Here is a 20,926-nt window from a genome sequence, read left to right as displayed (position 1 = left end):
GTCTAAAGCAGTGTTTTTCAACCTTTTTTGGAACCAGGGCACGTTTTACATTGGATTTTTTTTTTGCGGCACACCACGAACCATCTTGCAGGAAAAAGGCAATCAGTGACGTGTTGCCACACAGACGAATATTAAATTACCCTCCCAGTCTTTTCAGCACGGACATAATAATAATAATAATAATAATACTACTACTACTACTAATAATAATAATCAATTTAATTTCTAAGCGCCTTTCAAAACTATCAAGGTCACTTTAAAGTCACGGGATCGTTCACTTAACCCGTGAGTAACTATAATAGATTGGAAGCTAGCTAGCTAACATATAGCTAATAGATAGCCAGCTATACAGCTAGCTAACTAGCTAGATAGCCATATAGCTAATAAATAGCCAGCCACATAGCTAGCTAGCTAACAGATAGGTAATAGATAGACAGCTAGCTAATAGATAGCATATAGATAGCAAATGGATTGAACAACATGATAACATAATAAATGTTAGTACATTTTTAAATTGGAAAAAGGGGCAATGGATAGTTTCTAACGGCACACCTGACGATCTCTCACGGCACAGTGGTTGAAAATCATTTGTCTACAGGAATGGCCGCTTTCAAGTCCCTCATTGTCAGTTATGAATGTATTCACATGACACCGGAAAAGGTGAGAAGGTTCCCCTAAAAGTGGAGAAAAAGAACAGTGAATGTTGTGTGGTCTGTTGTCGCTCATCACTTTAAAGGTCTACTTGGAGACATTTGAATTAAGTTCCACATTTCCCCGCCTTCTGTTTCCAATACACCAAGACTCATGTCAAATGAAATAAAAACATGTGCTTCGAACATCAAGGTCAAGAATCCGAAGCGGCTGACGACACGGCAGTGACAAATGTGTCATCACAGGCCATCATCAGGCATGAAATAGCAGCATTAGCCCCATTAGCTTGGAAATTGCCTCTCTGCCTTTTCGGCCGGGAGTGTCTAAATTGCAGCCCATATAAATGGAAATGCATTTACAGCTTATTTGGAGGCTCACTTTTATATTTACAACAACATCTCCCTGAGTGGAGTCCCGTGATAAATACAGTCGCTTGTTTATTGGCAATAAAGCCAGAGGGTCCATTAATAAAGGGAGTCTATTGGCAAGCCGAGGTTTATCAGGCCAGGGCTAGCCCGAGGATAAAAGACCCTCGGCTCAATACCTTAGCAGCTTACTTGCATTACAAGTACCTTTTACAACGCAAGGTCACCTCGGGGCCTCAAACAATCGTCATTTTCAGGATCTTGTGTGTCCTACTCAGAAGGTATATGTGCCAGATGAGATTAACCACACATTATTTACACCAACGTCTCCAAATTTTTATTTGTTGCTACATGCGAATGAAAATAGTACAAGAAAAACAAAATAGGCTCAGATTGCAGTTGTCTCTTCACAGAAGAAGCTACGTTTTTCACGAAAATGTGAACGCAGAGGGAAATTAGAAACACACATGGATGCAAACACAAAAACAAACAGATACTTAAAGGACAACCGAAACCATTTTTTTGTTTCCAAATTGACATCAGAAAAACGTTTTATAGCATCTAAAATACCAAAAACACACAGGCTGATATTTTTAGTCAAATGCAAAACACCAATTAAGTTTACTTAGTGTCCCAAACTGCCACAAAATGAGCTCGGAACTGGACACATTCTGAAAGTCCCACCCCCTTTTTCATAACGTCACACCAGTATACTCCTTCACAAACTGCCTTGTTCCAGAATCGAAACAACGGTTTCAGAGAGTTCAGATTCGGAGAAGATGCATTCTTGTTACTCATCCAGTTATTAATATGATTCAAATAGTTCTGAAGAGGAAAGCATAAATGTTTGCAATCGATTAAAGAATTTCTTCCAGATCAATTCGAGCCGTCAGGACTCCAATATAGCGTCCCAGAAAATGCACAAGATGGCGCCCAAGCTCCGTTGGAAATGGGCTGATTTGTCTGCTGGTTATTTGTGTCAACTAGTATCAAATAGTAGTCTTGATGCAACACACAACGATTCACCATCGCGTTATTTATGTGTTTTTCTTCTAATTTCGCCATCAACACGGATCAACACGAAGTTTTCAGACCAAACAAAGTACCCAAAATGCATTGTGTGTTGCTTTCTCGGTCAGGGGCGTTCCAAATGTGACGTCACGTGGGCATCGTCATCAACTCGGAAACAAGACTTCCTGAATATTCAGCGCGAGTCTTAAAACGTAAAATATAGCTATATGCGGTAGAATCTTTGTAAAATGCGCTCAGTAAAGGTCATTTGAAGTGATTTTACAAATGATGGACGCAACTTGTCCAGAGGCGTCGGTTGTCCTTTAAGGTGTCTATTATGTTCTATATCAAAAATGTGATTACAAAAAGACTAATTGCATTAATGGGAATTTACAGTGTTTCGAAACGACAACATTGATAAGTGCCAACAATGTAGTTGATAAAAACAAAAAATCTAAATTGAAAGGGTTTAAAAAGAATTAAAGCCCAAGGCAATAAAACATATAAATGTACACATTAAAAAAAGAGGGACAGAGGAGTCCATTAAATTTGATAATTGTACATGTAGCATTATTATCATTATTATTTTACACTTATAATTTGAACAAATGGCACTTTACCTTGCAAAACGAAAAAAAAATGTTAAAAAAAACACCCCAAATTAAAAAGGACTCAATTAATTACAAATGAAAACATCCAATTCATTTGGCTTGCAAAACTACATTGCGGCACAACACATTTGTACAGCAAAATAAGAAAAATGAAAACAAACAAACAAAATATTTATCACTTATCTAATATATAAAACACTGATAGTGCGTAACATTTTTTTTTTTAAACACAAACGACAAAAGTGACATTTTTCACAAAAAAAAAAAAAACAATACACATGGAGTATTTTGGCAGGCTTTTTTTTTTAACCATATCAGCCAAAATGGATCAGGAGTATTTTTTTTCTTTAAAAAAGTATCTGGTTTCTAAAACAGCGGGGAAAAAAGCGCATATGTGCACATCATCTGCAACGGTTCGCTTCAGTGGAGCACGACCAGCCCCAATGTTGTGTTTACCCACAATTCCCTTTGGCCAGCGTTTGCCCTGTGATCCAAATAGGCAGCATAACGGCTTGCCCGATCAAACGTGACAAAGCAGTCCACCTCTTTCTATTATCATCATGATTATTATGATTATTATGAAACGTCAACATTGTCACCCAGTCCAATTCCAGTACAACCAGTTGGATCCCAGTAGGGGGCGCATGAGCCTTGCCTCATGTTTTTCCCAAATAGTAAATCTTCTTTTTTTTGTTTGTTTCATTGATCAAATTGACAAATTCATAGGAAAAAAATCAATTAATTTAAATGGCAAAATGAAAAATGTGTCATTTTGACAAACAATTACTTTTAGTAAGTACTACTCATGAAATGCATCTCATGCTTGTCATCTTTTTTTGATACAAAATATAATTGCACACACACACACACACACACACACACACACACACACACACACACACACACACACACACACACACACACACACACACACACACACACACACACACACACACACACACACACACAAATGATTAATAAACCAATATCTTTGTCAATGTGTCTATTTCATCTAATTTTCCTCAATTGGTTTTGAAAAATTAAGGAATGAATGAATGAATTAATTAAATTTTCTTCATCCAGATGTCATATCATAACAGCTCAGGAACAAATAAAATGTCACTGAATTGGTCTGAAATTGATTTCATGAGAAAATGCATATTATGTTGATCTATCTTTGCCAATGTCATATCATGACAGTAAGCGTACTGTACGCTGCAGGAAATTAAGATTTATTAGTAGCATTAGGGAATGGAGTACTAAGTCCCTGAGTGTAAATGTGGTGTAGTGTGTGTGGTGTGTGTGTAATGACAAACATGTCTTCCGCAGTCTCCTTGCATGGACGGGTGAGGGCGAGGGACGGGGGAGGGATGCAGGGGAGTGTTCACCGACTGTGCCCAAGTGGCTCCCCTTTCACTGAGAACAGATGCCAGGAGGTCAGGTGGTTAGCCGGACGGCCAGGAGAATGAGGTGGATGAAGAGGAGTTGAAGCCAAGGCGCCCTGGACGCACAACCTCGACTCAGAGGGGACGTTGCTGGGAAGGGGGACACAAAAATAACAAAATGTCACTCGAGTTGGAACAGTCTTGCTCGGGACATGAAGAGGTGTTCGTTTTAGTTTAGCAAGATTTCAAGGAGGTTAATTTTGCGGTGCGGTGTTCAGAGTAGAGCATGAGAAGCTAGATCATTACAAACTACAAACTTTTTAATTCAATTGAAAATGTTGTTTTACATAAATCTTTAAAAAAAATTGTAGACTAAGACCACATTTTAGGCAAAAAAATTAAACACCCATTTGTAGAAATGGAACTATATATATATATATATATATATATATATAAAGAAAAAAATGTGTGTATTGTCTGTATATATAAATATGACAAAAAGTCTTATTTTTGTGAGTAAATATAATGTGACTCGCAAAAAGTTGGAAAACCATGAGCAAAGTGTCGCCTCGGTACAATCAAGTTGCCATATTAGGAGACAGGATAACTGAAAGGAAAACAATGCCTTTTTAAATAACAAAAAACAAAGAGAATTATTTTAAGGTTATGAGAAAACTTGTGGATTCCAAAAATTTAAGTTAGAAAAATATAGAATGTTAATTAAAGGACAACCGACGTCTCCGGACAAGTTGTGTCCATAATTTGTAAAATGGCTTCAAATGACTTCTACTGAGCGTATTTTAATAAGATTCCACCGCGTATAGCTATATTTTACGTTTTAAGACTCGCTCTGAATATTCAGGAAGTCTTGTTTTTGAGTTGGTGACGAGTCCGTACGTGACTTCACGAAAGGACCGCCCCCTGACCGAAAAAGAGACACATTGTAGCAGTCTTTCCATCACGTGAATGTATTTTGCTGTACATGTTTGGTCTGAGAACGTGTTGCACCCAAAAGCCGCCAGAAGAGAGCGTCCAAGCTCCATATAAGGAATTCATCATTTATCAGCCTGTGGAAGCGGAAGTGGCCACTGGAGGTCGCCATTTTGTGCCTCTTTTTTTTGGGTGAGACATCTCCCCTCAATGTTGCCTCAAAATGGCACATATAATTATTTAATCGATTGCAAACATGTATGCTTTCCTCTTCAGAACTATTTGAGTCATATTCATAACTGGATGTGTAACAAGAAAGCATATTCTCTGAATCTGAAGCCATTGTTTTGATTCACTCGCAATGCAAGACGTCTTGGCGTGACGTCACCAACTGGGGGCGGGACTTTCTGAAAATGCCCAATTCTCAGCTCAATTTTTTGCAGATTTTGGACACTTTAAGTCATTTTTATTGACAGAAGAAAATGGCGACCTCTTGTAGACATGACAGTGTATTGCATTTCCACAGGCTGATAAATTCCTTATATGGAGCTTGGACACCCTCTTCTGGCGCAACACAAGGTTTTCAGACCAAACACGCATTGACGTGATGGAAGGACTGCTACAATGTGTCCTTTTTTTCGGTCGGGGGCGTTCCTTCAGTGACGTGACATGAGGACTCGTCACCAACTCAAAAACAAAACTTCCAGAATATTCAGCGCGAGTCTTAAAATGTAAAATATAGCTATATGCGGTGGAATCTTTGTAAAATACGCTCAGTAGAAGTCATTTGAAGCCATTTTACAAATTATGGACACAACTTGTCCGGAGACGTCGGTTGTCCTTTAACGCTCTATGGTCACCATGGTAATGTTTAAACGTGCCTTCAAAATAAGATACACCACAAGAACAAGTACAAAGCGAAAAATACAACTCACTACTATTGGTCACACTGAATCAGTGGGACCAATAGATCGGACTCAGATAATAAATAAAGCGGAAATTATGTAAATTATTTATTCTTTCTGCACGGCCCGGTACCAAATGACCCACGGAACGGCACCGGTCCGCGCCCCGGAGGTTGGGGACCTCTGTCCTACATTACTTCTAAAATGTATGAACTTCTATTTTCTCACTTCCTGTTTTATTTTCTGCAATTATAGGTATTCTCATGCTCGTATATATTTTTCCTTCTAAAATTATTGGTTCACTCCTATGGAATGAATGCATTTTTCTTCTCCATGTTTTCACAGTTCTCAAAACTTTTCATGATTTGTTCCGACTTAGTTCAATTTTATGCACCCCCCCCCCACACACACACACAAAATTATAGAAGTGCTTAAAACTGGTGAAGAACCTCACCTTGCGTTTGTTTGGAGCCTTTGGATGCTGTGAGTGGAAACGGAAAGAGAAACATTTTAGAAAGAAGTTGCTGATTCATCATGTTTTCATGCTTAATGCTACCACCCCCACAAAAAACATTTTTGTCGCTGCTAAAAGTACAAACAGCAAGAGGCAAATAAATGAGCAGAGGGATTCATTTATCTTTTGTTAAAACCTTTAGCCATTCTCAGCAAATTCTTTGAAAGGTCATGAAGAAAGAAAGGAGAAACAACAGGAAAAGAAGTGTTATGGAAATTACAGACCGTTACAGTGATGGGGATTATATCCAGACAGAGAGGATACAGGAAATGAAAAGGGAGGGAAAAGAAAAAAAAAAAAAAAAACAAGGCGAAAATTCAAAATGACAGAGCGAGTCCAAGACGTGGACAGAGCTTGAAAGTGCCACCGAGGGTGGATGAAAGAAGTTTGGGAAGGTCAGACGGAGAGAAAAGGAGATGGAACCTGGGAAGGCGAGTGGGAGATCCGACGTGAATAGTCTAGCCGACATTTTGCCAGCGGGGTAGGTAAGACGGGGCCGCTAAAATGAAATTACGGAAGCATGCTGTTGAGTTGGAAGGAGGTGGTATTTTAAACAGTTTTGGGTCGGCCTGAGAGGACACACAGACACTGAAAATGCATGCAAGCTAAATGTCCCCAGAAACATATTAAAATTGGACATCCGAATGGTTGTGCCATGCAACATTACAAACAAATACTTTCTCATATGGATGAGCCAGTGTGTTCTGACAAAAAAAACAAGTGGCCACAAAATTTAGAAATGGAAAAAGTAGTTCTACAGAAAGATACAAATACAAACACACGCGCGCGCACACACACACACACACACACACACACACACACACACACACACACACACACACACACACACACACACACACACTGACAACAACATACACACATTCATCAAAAGTTGGTAAAACATGTCAAGGGTGGTTACACCCCTCACATACCCCCCAAAAAATATCACACACGCAAACACACACAGACACACGCACGCACGCATGCACACACACACACACACACACACACACACACACACACACACACACACACACACACACACACACACACACACACACACACACACACACACACACACACACACACCATATAAACTACAGTATTTGTGTTCACTTGTTTTTGTATACATGTGTGGATGTACTCATAACAACCCATTTTAACGCAATATGGGTCCGTGTTATTTAAAAAAATCTTTGTTTTGAAATAGAAAGCACTTTGTGTTTGTATTATGTATTTCAATAGAAATGAAAGATATTTTAAGGTTCCATCCAAATGTAGAAAGACAAGAACATTCCCATGTACATTCTGAAAGAGCAATGTTAACAGTGATGTCACATGAACATGGAAGGATGTACACGTTTGAATTTGTAAAGTCAGTGGTGGTAACACACATATGGAAAAACAAACAAAAACTGCAAACACAAAAGAAAATACACATATGCACACAACACAAAAAAGACGCATTAAAGACACCTTGGCACACACACACACACACACACACACACACACACACACACACACACACACACACACACACACACACACACACACACACACACACACACACACACACACACACACACACACACACAGTGTGTCCTTCCCGTGTGTTTTTAACCACAAAATAGTTCCAATGTCCATGGCCCCCAGTGACTGAGCTGATGAAGCCAAGTAACACATTGTGTTTCTTCATTAAACGTACAATGTCTCTATTAAGTGTGTGTGTGTGTGTGTGTGTGTTTGTAAGACACCTGCAAGCATCGTCTGTCGCTCAAAATTACTCCGCTGATTGTCTACAACTAACGGCCACCTTGGGGTTAACGAGGCATTAAATGGCATGCTGGGACTTGGCCTGATGCGCAGTGTGTGTGCGGGGCTGTGTGTGTCTGAGATAAATCATATTTTCCCTCCCAAAAAAAACGAAAAAAAAAAAAACACGACTGAAGTATCTTATTGAAACCGGCAATTCTTGTACGCCTTTGATTATATTTATTGCGTGTGAAAATAACCACTAGTTATCTGAAAAGGCTGAATTAATAGGTCTTTTGTTTCTATCTATATAAACACGTTCATAGGGAGACAAATAATCTGTCAATGAAAATGAAAAAAGGTAATGTTATGAATAGAAAATCATCACAAATCTAGATATAAAAAGATGAACTCTAAGAAAAACATACGTAAAAGTCAAGACGGATGCAACGTAGCTCGTTATAATACAGTCGAAACGTGATTTATTTTGGCCAACTATATGGCAAAAAGTATTCAACAAAAAGTCCGGGGATTAATATTAATAATAATACCTTTTATTTTTAAGCGCCTTTCAAAACTTTCAAGGACACTATACAGTCATGGGATAATATATTTGTTTTTTCTGCAGGTGAGCAGCGGCAGCCATTACACAACAATAACACATTATTTTATAAAAAAAAAATCTAAATGTTAAGACGGTAAATTTCTGGAAAACGAAATAAAAACCATTCATAACATTAGGATTAAAAATACATGGATAAATAAGTGAATGTTGAATAAAAACTTTATTTATGGAACAACAACAAAAAAATACTCTACAAAGCCTTTAATAGTCCCACAGTGGACATTTGCAAATTTGTAATTCTAATATGATTTTATATATATATATATATAAATTAACAAATAGTATTTCCACGATTGCCCCATAAAGAGTAACCTAATACAGCTACAAAATCCACTTCACGGTTACATTTAAATTTAGCTTCTCCCAAAAAACAATTTGTCAAAAAGAAAAATCCGCCATTTTAAAAGCAATTTTACACCCGTGCGACACGACAAAGGCGTGCGTTACAAACCAATTGGTAAAAATATCTTGCGTTCACTCGCACGTGCGTGACAGCCTTGTTTTGACGTGACTTTAATTGTGTAAAAAAGGGGAAAAAAATGCTCGCTCACAATAGCGGAGGCGTCGAGCTTCACCACAAAATGGCGACGACGGCGATGGCATCCCTGCTCTTTTTTTTTCCCCGCACTGCAGTCTGGAAGGTGCAGCACAACCGTGGCTAAATGTGTGTGCGCAAGTGTGTGTGTGTGTGTGTGTGTGTGTGTGTGTGTGTGTGTGTGTAAAAGCACAATGCTGCACTGTTTCCCCCATTTACAGCTGAGAGTACGCCGCCATTTTACAAATGTAGCAGCTAATGCTAACAGATCAAGCTTAGCGCGTATTGAAAAAACAAACAAACGTAAGAATGGCAAAAATTTTCGGGGGAGCTGCTTCAGTTTCAGTGTTCGGTCTTGGAAATTCGGCAAAGCGTGCGTTAGTGCCTTTGTATGCGCGTGTGTGCGTGTGTGTGTGCGTGTGTGTGTGTTTGTGCGTTTCCAGTTCAGAGGGTTCAAAGGTATTCGGCCATGATAAGAGGAGGGCGGTTTTATTTGGTGGGGTGAAAGGAAGGCAGCAATGTAAGACATTCCCGCCCCCGTCTCCTCACTCTCCACAAAAAAAAAAAAAAAATGTGCAAAGTGAAAAAGACGGGGCACCCGGTGGGAAAATGACAAGAAAAGAAGGGAGGAGATTGCGAAAGAGAAAAAGAATCAATTAGAGTAAAAGGAAAGTCGCTCCTTAATGGCTTCTCACAGCAGGAAGGCGGCAAAACAAAACGGGGAGCGGTTTTTAGGGGAGAAGTTGACGGACAAAGAAGGTGAGTGGAGAGGAAAAAGTGTCTCGTTGGCGGTTGCAACGCTAGCTTAAGCGCGTTCTTTGACTTCATTTGTGAATAAGTGGTGATGCGGCGAGGGGAAGGAAAATAAATAAGACAAAATCCTTCAGAAACTGTACTGTGTTTACACCACAAGTAACAATTACGACACGTTGTGGTAAAACGCGCCATAGTGGATGCTTATGATTAGATTCTTCTAATGCTAATTGGTATTCAAACTAATGAGCCTTCATGTCTCATTTGAAAGGCTTTTTCAGTTGTATTTTTTTGTTGTTTTTTTTTTCTCGAAAGGGAAGTCAACGCAAATGTTTTCTCGACAATGATACATTCTATAGTATTTTGATTCATATTGCATTTGTGGAATATGAATTAAGCAGTCAAAAGCACTTCTTATTTATTTTTATTTATTTATTTGGGCTGTTTAAGGGGGCGGCCATTTTGCCACATGCGGTCGACTGAAAATGCTCAGGTAAAGACCTATCATGGCTCAGATTAAAAAAAAACGGCAAATAAAAAATAAATAAATAAAATAAATACATACAAGTCAATAGAAAGATGGTGAAATGATCCTCTGTTTTCATCATAGTCACTTAACATCATGAGTCTTCAGGGTTCATTTTGAAATCTAATTTTTTGAAATTTAATAGTTGATACATTTTTAAATGACATGACTTTAGTGACTTTTTTCTTGTTTTTCCTTTTGGTTTTCTCTTTTACTTGGCGTTGACAAATTCTCCGTATATGTGAAAAGAAAAAAAATGAAATCAAAAGTAAATTGAGACAAAATGAAAAACTTGTTAAAAATAAACCCTGAAGTCGTATTTCAGTGAATAGATTTGTTTTTGTTATTAAAACTTTTTTGACTCCAAGATGGCGCCGCGAGAGTGGCTGCCTTTCCAGCAGCTCCTGTATTTTGTTTTTCGACTTCTTTTCTTACCTTCATCTTCCTTTCATCACTTTGCTGCTGTTAAATGTAAATTTCTCCACTGTGCGACTAATAAAGGTAAATCCAATCCAATCGAAACGTTTTAGTGATTTTTTTTTTATCAACAGTTAGAAAAGGAAAGACATGGTCACATGTTTAAGTAAGTTTAAGTGTTTAAGTTGATGAAGTCCAAGATGGCGCCCGAGTAGGCAGCCTCAGCAAGTGCTCTCATGAGCCTTGCTTTTTTTTGGTTGTTTTTGTCTTGTTTTGTGTTTTCTTTTGTCACTTTGTGTTGTTGTGCATCGTGTGGAACTGATACAGATTGTTTTTCAGCATTTTTGACCACGACATTCATCAAGGAGGAGACTGTGCTGAGCGTTTGCGCCTTTTCGGCAGCATGAATATGCCAGTACTGTTTTTGAATGGGAGGAATGTCGGAGCCATTCGACTGCCATCGCTGGACACCAAAGGGGCCATTGTGCTTTTTTGCGCCTGTAATGGGCAGCATCTTCACAGCCCCGCTTTGTTTAGCGGAAAGGTCAGTGCCGTTGGACAGTCTGCGGCTGGATGGATGCATGGCTTGAGGAGCCCGCGATAAGAAGAAAGGAGCGTCAGCGCAGAGCGCCGATGCGTATGTGGAACTGTTGCGGCTTGGAATTGAAGCAGATTTATGTGGAACAGGAGATGTGAGACAATCGCTTTTCGTCAATGGATGCTACAGCTGTGTGTTTGCTTTCAACATTTAGCTTGTAGTTGACATGCACATTCCACCATGATGTCCCTGATCCACTGGTGGAAAGACGCTTTGATCCTCTCCTCTTTCATCTGGAACTGTTTCATGTCATCACAAAGAGGGTACAGCAAGTCCTGAAGAATGAATGTCTCTCTGTGTCTTTGTTTTGTCATATTGTCTCTATGCTGTCATATTATTTGTTATTTAGTTTTTTTTTGTTCTTTTGACTTCAAGACGGCGCCGCGAGAGTGGCTGCCTTTCCAGCAGCTCATGTATTTCGTTTTTCTACTTTCATTCCTTTCATCACTTTGCTGCTGTGAAATGTAAATTTCTCCACTGTGAGACTAATAAAGGCATATCCAATCCAATCCAATCCAATCCAATCCAATCCAAGTACATGGACCATCACCTGTTCTGGACATCAAAATAGAACATACATCTCGATAAAACGTTTTACAATTCTTGCACTTCTGCATGTGCAATGTCCTGTTCACTATAAAAAAAAGTATATAATTTTATATATATATATAAAAATAAGCCCAAATAAATAAATATAAATAAATAAAAAGTGCTTTTGACTGCTTAATTCATATTCCACAAATGCAATATGAATCAAAATACTATACTGTATCATTGTCGAGAAAACATTTGCGTTGACTTCCCTTTCGAGAAAAAAACAACAAAAAAATACAACTGAAAAAGCCTTTCAAATGAGACATGAAGGCTCATTAGTTTGAATACCAATTAGCATTAGCAGAATCTAATCATAAGCATCAACTATGGCGCGTTTTACCACAACGTGTTGTAATTGTTACTTGTGGTGTAAACACAGTACAGTTTCTGAAGGATTTTGTCTTATTTATTTTCCTTCCCCTCACCGCATCACTACTTATATATATATATATATATATATATATATACACAGTAAAGTCTCGTTATATCGATATCGGATATATCGATAGTCCCGGTTATATCGATACTATTTCTATGCACGCACGGAGAAAATTACATGCAAACAGGGTCGGATATATCGATAGTCCCGGTTATATCGATATTTTTTCGGACTCCCTTGAATATCGATATAACGAGACTTTACTGTATATATATATATATATATATATATATATATATATATATATATGAAAGTTTGTATTTAAAAAAATAGTTGTTGAATTTATATTGAACCGTGAAGTGGATTTTGCTGTATTAGGTTCTCTGTAACTGCTGCACAGTTTATAGGGCACTCGTGGAAATATTATTTAAAAAAAATATATTAAAAAAATAAAATAAAAAGGTCCTTTCAGTCTCATTGTTGTCTAATTTGTTGTCAGATATGATTGTTATTTACTCTGACCAAATCACAGCCCAACATTATTTATTTATTGTTGAAGTCATATTATGAAATAGCCCAACCTTAAAAACCATGCATGATGTTAATTTGTCATATTTAATAATGGATACACTAAATATGGAGAATTTAGATTTTTATGGTATGAAATTATTTGTTATTTAGTTTTTTTTTCCTTCTTTTTACTTCAAGATTTGTTTTTCTACTTCTTTCTTTCCTTTCATAACCTTGCTGCTGTGACATGTAAATTTCTCCACTGCGAGGCTAAGAAAGGTCAATCCAATACAATCCAAATACTAATTGAAAAAAAAAAAATAACGTTTTGCTATACTTTTGAATCATTCTTTTGAATCGATACCTCTGTCCAAACTTTAACTGGAAAGGATTTTGACCTACTCTTAAATACATATCACCAGTATTCAGTAATAGAGGAAGGAGGCAATTAACACGCGGGCGCGCACGCACACACACACACACACACACACACACACACACACACACACACACACACACACACACACACACACACACACACACACACACACACACACACACACACACACACACACACACACACACACACATTAAAAGCCTCCTGCATCAATCGTGCCCACTGTGTTGTATATTTTGGGGTTAAATTCAGTCCATTAACACACAGGCGTGCGCACCGGAGAGAATAGAGACTGCTGAGTGACCTTGGAGCAATGTCACCATGGCTGCCCTTTAAACCAGCAAGTGTGTGTATGTGTGCGCATGAAAAATAGCGAGACATGATTGCCCACAACAGAGCATCCCTGCATGGAAATGTCTGTTAATCACGGGGTAAGAAAAAAAAGGAGAAAAAAGTTTCAGGGGAGTTGGAGGACAAGGGCCTCTGTTGATAAGTAAGACAAACAGACGCACACGCACGCACGCACGCACGCACACACACACACACACACACACACACACACACACACACACACACACACACACACACACACACACACACACACAATAATAAAATAATACTACTACTACTACTACTACTACTAATAATAATAATAATAATAATAATACATTTCATTTCTAAGCACCTTTCAAAACTCTCAAGATCACTTTACAGTCACAGGATACGTTTTTCTGTGGGTGAGCAGTGGCAGCCACATGCGCCAGCGGTCACTCAACCCGGATGTAACTCGGATAAATATGTCATCAAATAAGTGAATGAACAAGGTTATGTAAGGCGCCTTAGACACAATATGACACACTCCATTCACCATTTTTAACAAATTAGATTTTTCATGTTTCTTCCTTTTTTTAACTCATTCACTGCCATTCCTGATTTTTTTTTTTGCCGATAAAGCGCTTGTCCAACCTCTGGCAATGTTTTCCCCTTCCACGAGGGGGCAGCATTTGCCTTTTGTCTATGTTAGCCCTTTGTTACAGCTTCAGCTGTTATTATAGTGCTATAAAACCATTATGTATGTATTGTATTGTGTACAGCTGCCCCCATTTTAAGCTCATATAACTACAGACCCATATAACTTAGGAATTAACTCTATTTTTCTGATAAAAGAAGAGAGTATACGGTTCCTTACGCTGCATTGAATGTTTATGAAGTCCTAAAACTCAGTATTCTGTGGGTCCTGCAATTTGAGTGAAAATGACAAAAACCCTGGCAATGGAGTGGACACATTTTTATAATAATAATAATAATAATAATAATAATAATACATTTCATTTTAAGCACATTTCAAAGGACACTTTACAGTCACAGACAACCATCGGTACTATAATAAATAAAATACAATAGCCAGGAAGGGGATTGTGAGCTGGGAAAAATTACTACATCACCTAATGAACATACAGAGAGCCCTTCTGCCTCCCTCACTCTCGTGTTATACTATCGAATATTCTCTCCATCGCCATCCAACACGGCACAGGCCATGCGTGGCATCTCGACAGGGAGGGAAGTGGCTCAAGGAGGGCGGAGTCACTAGGAACTCCGGCGTGGACAGGCGGCGCCCAGATTAGTTTTGCTTGGCTAGCAAGAGATCATAAAACGAGGCGTGATGGAGGAGAAGAGGAAGACTGCGCGGGAGACAGAGGGAAGGGGGAAGATTAGTGCCACTTGAGTCACCACAGACGAGCGGAGGAGAGAGAAAGAAAAGGAGATGGGAAGCGGCAAATTTAGTCAGGATTAGTTTTGGTTAAGGGACGGGATGAGAGAAAGATGCGAGTGGGGAGGGGCGAGAGACAAAAGTGGGAGAATCACTTCAAGTTTGTGATCCGACACAAAGTAAATGGATGTTTCTCGATGTAAAGCACACCTAAGAAAATTCCAATTCAGGATCAGAATCCTGGTAAAATATTAACTCATTCACTGCCAGACGTGCAAAAATGTGACCACTCCGGTGCCAGGGTTATGGTCATTGTAACTTGAATTCCAGGGCTCACAGAATATTGGGTTTTAGGACTACATAAACGTTCAATTCTGCATAAAAACTTTCTTCTTTCATCTGAAAGAAATAGTTAATTCCTAAATTATATGGATTTATATGAGCTATATATGGAGTTATAAGGGCTTGAAATGGGTGGCTGTCCAAAATACAATGTAATACAGTAAAGTCTCGTTATATCGATATCGGATATATCGATAGTCCCGGTTATATCGATACTATTTCTATGCACGCACGGAGAAAATTACATGCAAACAGGGTCGGATATATCGATAGTCCCGGTTATATCGATATTTTTTCAGACTCCCTTGAATATCGATATAACGAGACTTTACTGTACATACATATTGTTTTTTTTCAGAATCAGAATAAGAAAACCTTTATTCGTCCCACAATGGGGAACTTTGCAGTCCACAGCAGCAATTTGAAAGGTGACGGGGGGTGAAAGGATAGAAAACAAGATATTCTAAGCATAGTAGAATAAAAATGTCAACTGTCTACTGTTTATATAGCGCTTTAACAACAGCTGAAGTTGAAACAAAGCATTAACATGGAAAAAGGGAAATGCTGCCCCCTTGTGGAAAAGAAAAAAAACAGAGGCTATTGCCAGCGCGTTACCGGCACCCAAGCACGAAAAAACTAAACCCGTGAAATTTGTGAATGGCAGCGAATGAATTAATAGATAAAGCCATAGTTTTTTTTAATATATATATATATATATATATATATATATATATATATATATATATATATATATATATATATATATATATTTTTTCTTCTTGAAATTAAACAATTAGCAAAATGAATGTCAGAAATTTACATTGAACATTTTGGGGGTTTTATTATGACTGGGCTATACTTGAGAATAACAAGTATCATATTTTCCAGTGTATAAAGCGCACATCCCCAATGCATGATGTATTTTCAAACTTTTTCCATATAGAAGGCGCACCTTCAATGAATGAAAAAAAGTAACCAAATATCATATTTAAATGTATAAAAGTTTTCCAAATATAAAGGCACACTATAAGGCAGTAGAGGCTGAGGTTACGCACTATTTCTACAGGGCGTGAAATGGAGTCTGTGGTTGCGGACAGTCGTTGCAAGACCTGTTGTGGCTTAACATTACTTCATATATAAGGTGCACCGGCGTATAAGTCGCTGGGTCATCTTTTGAAGAAAATCAAGGCTTTTGGGTGCTCATTATACAATGGAAAATACGGTAATTTACACAATACTGTACAGAGTTATTCCCCCCCGACCCAGAAAAATATTTGCAACACATTGCATATGCACTCACAACAGCTAAAAACCCATGATATAGCCATACTATATGCAGTATAAATACGTATATCTAATTTTTTAAATTAATGTGCCTCCTCCATCGGCTGTCACTGTCATTCCCCCTGTTCTCCGTCACACAGCGTGAAATTCCCAGACGTGATCTAATCCAGAGCCCGCCTGGAGTAATGTTAGTCTTCCAGTCCACTGAGCTGCCCCTTCGCTTGGGTCTTGATGTGGGAATCCTTGTGCCACTTGTTCCTGTGTGTGTGTGTGTGTGTGTGTGTGTGTGTGTGTGTGTGTGTGTGTGTGTGTGTGTGTGCGTGTGCGTGCGTGTGTGTGTGTGTGTGTGTGTTATTCTTACATGGACCCCATTGCGTGTCGTTTGGTGATCTAATTTGTGCGTGCGTGTGTGTGTGTATGTATGCGTGTGCGTGTGTGTATCCGAGACGTCTGTCCCAGTTCCCATCCCAGGGCGATCTGCAGGGGGGCTCCTCATCCCGGGCTGGGCCAGGGGCACTGAGGTTCAAAGTTCACCGAAACTGTAATACTCGCCATTAAAAGGGGAGGGAGGATAAAGAGGAGCCCTGGAATTGTCTCCTGGTTGTTTGTCGTAAAAACAAAAAAAAAGCAAAAAAAGAAAGAAAAATAATAAAAATGGTGTACAGTGGGACCTTGGCTTACGCACTTAATTGGTTCCCAGACAGAGTGTGTAAGGCGAAAGGTGTGTATCCCAAAAAATAATTTCCCATAGGAAACCATTAAATGATAATAATCCGTTCCCTGGTCTCCATAAATTATAATTTTCAACTAAATAAGCATTAAAACTACAAAGAATATACCTTATTCTATGTATAATAAATGTGTTTTTGTATTGTAATGAAAGAAATACACTGCACTATATCATAAAGTCATTTTATTTACCTTTGTGATGGTCGTTGATGGCTTGATGGAATAGGGTTCAGACTTCTCTCCATGTGTATCCCGAAAAGTAGTGCGTATGCCAAGGTTTAATTTTCATAAATTTAACGTTCGTAAACTGAAAAATTCGTAAGGCAAGGTGTTCGTAAACCGAGGCACCACTGTATCGGTATGTATGAGCGTGTCGAGACTTTTGGTTTTTCTTGCGGGTGGTTCTGATAAAGCGCTGGTCAGCTCTGGCCATGTTTTTCCCTTCCACGAGGGGGCAGCATTTGCCTTTTGACCTTGTTAGCGCGTTGTTACAGCTTCAGCTGTTGTTAAACCGCTATATAAATCAATATGTATGTCTTTTATTTTCTACAGCCGCCCCCATTTCAAGCTCAGATAACTCCAGACCCATATAATTAGGGTATTAACTCTTTTCTGATTAAAGAAGAACGTCTAACGTTTCTTATGCTGCATTAAATGTTTATGTAGTCTTAAAACGCAATATTCTATGGGTTCTGCAATTTGAGTGAAAATGACAAAAACCCTGGCACTGGAGTGGATAATTTTTTTTTGCACAACGCCTGGCAGTGAATGAGTTAACTGGTTTTTAAGGTTGAAGCTAGTTTACAATTTATGTTGGTCTATTCATGGTGTTTTGTGTTGTTTGTTAGCTTTAAGATAACTGGACTTTCTTATGGCAAACAAACCTATGAAATTATTTTTGTTAGTGTGAAGCAACTTGGTTAAATACACAACATAATAATCTTTGTGATGTTTAAACTTTAATTCCGAATGGAAATAGGCACCCTGACATTTTTTGCATATAGGTCAAAGGCAATCAGCTGAAAACTCTCAAGCTGGATCACTTGTAAATCGAGCGATTCGCTGAATTTAAATAATGAAAAAGGGCATGAGGAAATGAAACAGTTGGAGTGGTAATGGGGAAATAAGGGCAACAGTTGCATGAAAAACAGCCCCGGTAGTAGAAATATGAAAGGCGATGGTGGCGGGAAAGGAAGGGGGAAGAGGGAGAGGTGCTTTAGAGGGAGCGAAATGACGATGGAAGACAGGGAGCTGATGAAAAGAGGCGCACACTCACCGGTCTCGCAGCACACGGTGACGCGCAGCTTCATACACGGTAGTGGCGGGCCTTCATCTGCGCGCAGAGCTGAGCCACAACAAGGAAGGACAGACAAGGAGTTCAGTGCAAGGCGCTAATGAAAATTATGCGGCGGGATTGAACGCATCATGAGGACGATCATTTTTGCATTGAGACAACCAGTTAGTCAAACTTTATTGATGCCACTAAAACACACATTATTTTGTTCGTAATGTCAATTTTAGAGCTACATACAAAACTAATCAAATCCATCAAATGGATGATTTTTTTCCCAAGCATTCATTTTTACAAGTGAAACATAAAAGAAGGAGAAAAAACATTCCATCGTATGACACAAACATGCGTGCAAACTGAATAATTCACAAACACAAGAGAAACACAGGAGGTCTGTGTGAGCAACAGTCTATTTCTGTTTCGCTATCATTAAATGACAGGGTAAGGCATATAATCATAGAGCGAGCGCATTCTCTTTTATAAATGCCAAACACTATGGTTGTCACGTTTTGCCGTCGGTGATGGCGGGTGCAGATCCCAAAAAGCAGGCAGGAGGGAGCAGGAGGTTGTGTTTGACAAATTGTATTAAAATAAAGGTCAGCAGGAACAAAATGTAAAACATCAAAATGATCTGAACAGAAAAAAGTATCAAAAGAAAACCAAGTGTGAAAGTCCGCCAAGGTTAAACAAACACATGCACAGCATACAATGCATGCGATTGCAGACAAAGCATGCGACAAACAATGAACCGACACCGGATGGTCGTGCCGGGAGTCCTTTTAAGTGTCGCTGATTAAAATGACCAACACCTGCGAGGCTGCAGGCAGGGCTGATGTCGCTACCCGTTGGTCGCCAATCCGAACGTGGCAGTCCGCCACTGATCGGGACGACCAGCACCTGTGCAGGTGCAGGCGGGGCCGACAGCGCCACCCGTTGGTCGCCAACCAGATCATGATAATGGTTGGTGGTGCCGAAAGATTTATCCAATTTTCTATCTAAACAAAGATAATAATGTTCACGCCAGAATAAAATTGTTTGTGGTATCCTTCAACTGATTTACATTAAAGATACAATAAACGGTGCATGTGGCTAATAATTGAGTACTAATTTATTAACTCATTCACTTCCAGACAATGTGGAAAAATGTGTCCACTCTAGTGCCAGGGATTTTGTCATTGTCACTTGAATTCCAGGACCCACAGAATATTGAGTTATAGGACGACATAAACATTCAATACAGCGTTAGAAACCTGAGACTCTCTTCTTTCATAGTTTGTGGGTGTCAAAAGAGTTCATTCCTATATGGGTCTGGAGTTATCTGAGCTTGAAATGGGGGCAGCGATCCTAAATACAATGCAATACATACATATTGGTTTGTATCGCGCTTTAACAACAGCTGAATCTCGAACAAAGCGCTAAAATGCAAAAAAGGAAAGACTGCCCCTTTGTGGAAAAGAAAAAAACATTGCTAGAGGCCATGCACAGCTCTTTATTGGCACCCAAGCATGAAAAAACAAAACCCGAACAAATTCGGGCATGTCGCTCTATGTCATATTTTCAATTCCTGAATAAATTCGTGAATGGCAATGAATGAGTTAATAACTTCACCTTATCGAACTGAATGAGATTAACGACATCGATCAGATCGTTATACCATATATTTCGGTGTATAAAGTGCACTGGATTATAAGGCGCAACCCCAATGAGTGGTGTATTTTCAGAATCAGAATACCTTTATTCGTCCCACAATGGGGAAATTTTTCAAACCTTTTCCATATATAAGGCGAGAATAAAAAATCCATATATAATAAAATTCATATATATATATAAATCATGATACATTCTATTGCATTGTGTTAAGTTTACTGTATTTTCTGGTGTATAAGGTGCCTCACAGTATAAACCGCAACCTCAATGAATGGTGAATTTTCAAACCTTTTCCATATATAAGGCACACCGAAGTATAAAGCGCACCTTCAATGAATGAAACAGATTTTCCAAATAATATATATATATATAAAATCAGAATCAGAATCAGAATCATCTTTATTGCCAAGTATGTAGAACACACAAGGAATTTGTTTCCGGTAGAACACAGTATCGTTGTCAAA

The 20,926-nt window shown here is 38.8% G+C and overlaps 1 protein-coding gene across 2 annotated transcripts in view; it reads right to left on the bottom strand.

Annotated features, from left to right (window-relative positions):
• Positions 1-1,336: 1,336 nt before the first annotated feature.
• The window catches only part of efna4 (ephrin A4), a 59,660-nt gene continuing 40,070 nt past the window's right edge, over positions 1,337-20,926 (bottom strand). Inside the window, exons 3-5 of one of the 2 annotated variants that reach the window (XM_088999546.1) lie at positions 18,801-18,869; positions 6,313-6,339; positions 1,337-4,173 (exon numbers count right to left, since the gene is read on the bottom strand). In XM_088999546.1, the coding sequence (XP_088855672.1) occupies positions 4,076-4,173; positions 6,313-6,339; positions 18,801-18,869 (194 nt within the window). In that variant the 3' untranslated portion in view covers positions 1,337-4,075. The remainder of the gene's footprint in view (positions 4,174-6,312; positions 6,340-18,800; positions 18,870-20,926) is intronic. The other variant, XM_088999547.1, reaches the window with a different exon arrangement.

This window comes from Hippocampus bargibanti, linkage group LG06, assembly GCF_051943395.1.
Source record: "Hippocampus bargibanti isolate YZ-2025 linkage group LG06, ASM5194339v1, whole genome shotgun sequence".
In the NCBI taxonomy this organism is placed as follows: domain Eukaryota; kingdom Metazoa; phylum Chordata; class Actinopteri; order Syngnathiformes; family Syngnathidae; genus Hippocampus; species Hippocampus bargibanti.
Note: the sequence above shows the minus strand (reverse complement) of the source record. Positions and strands in the feature narration are given on the sequence as shown.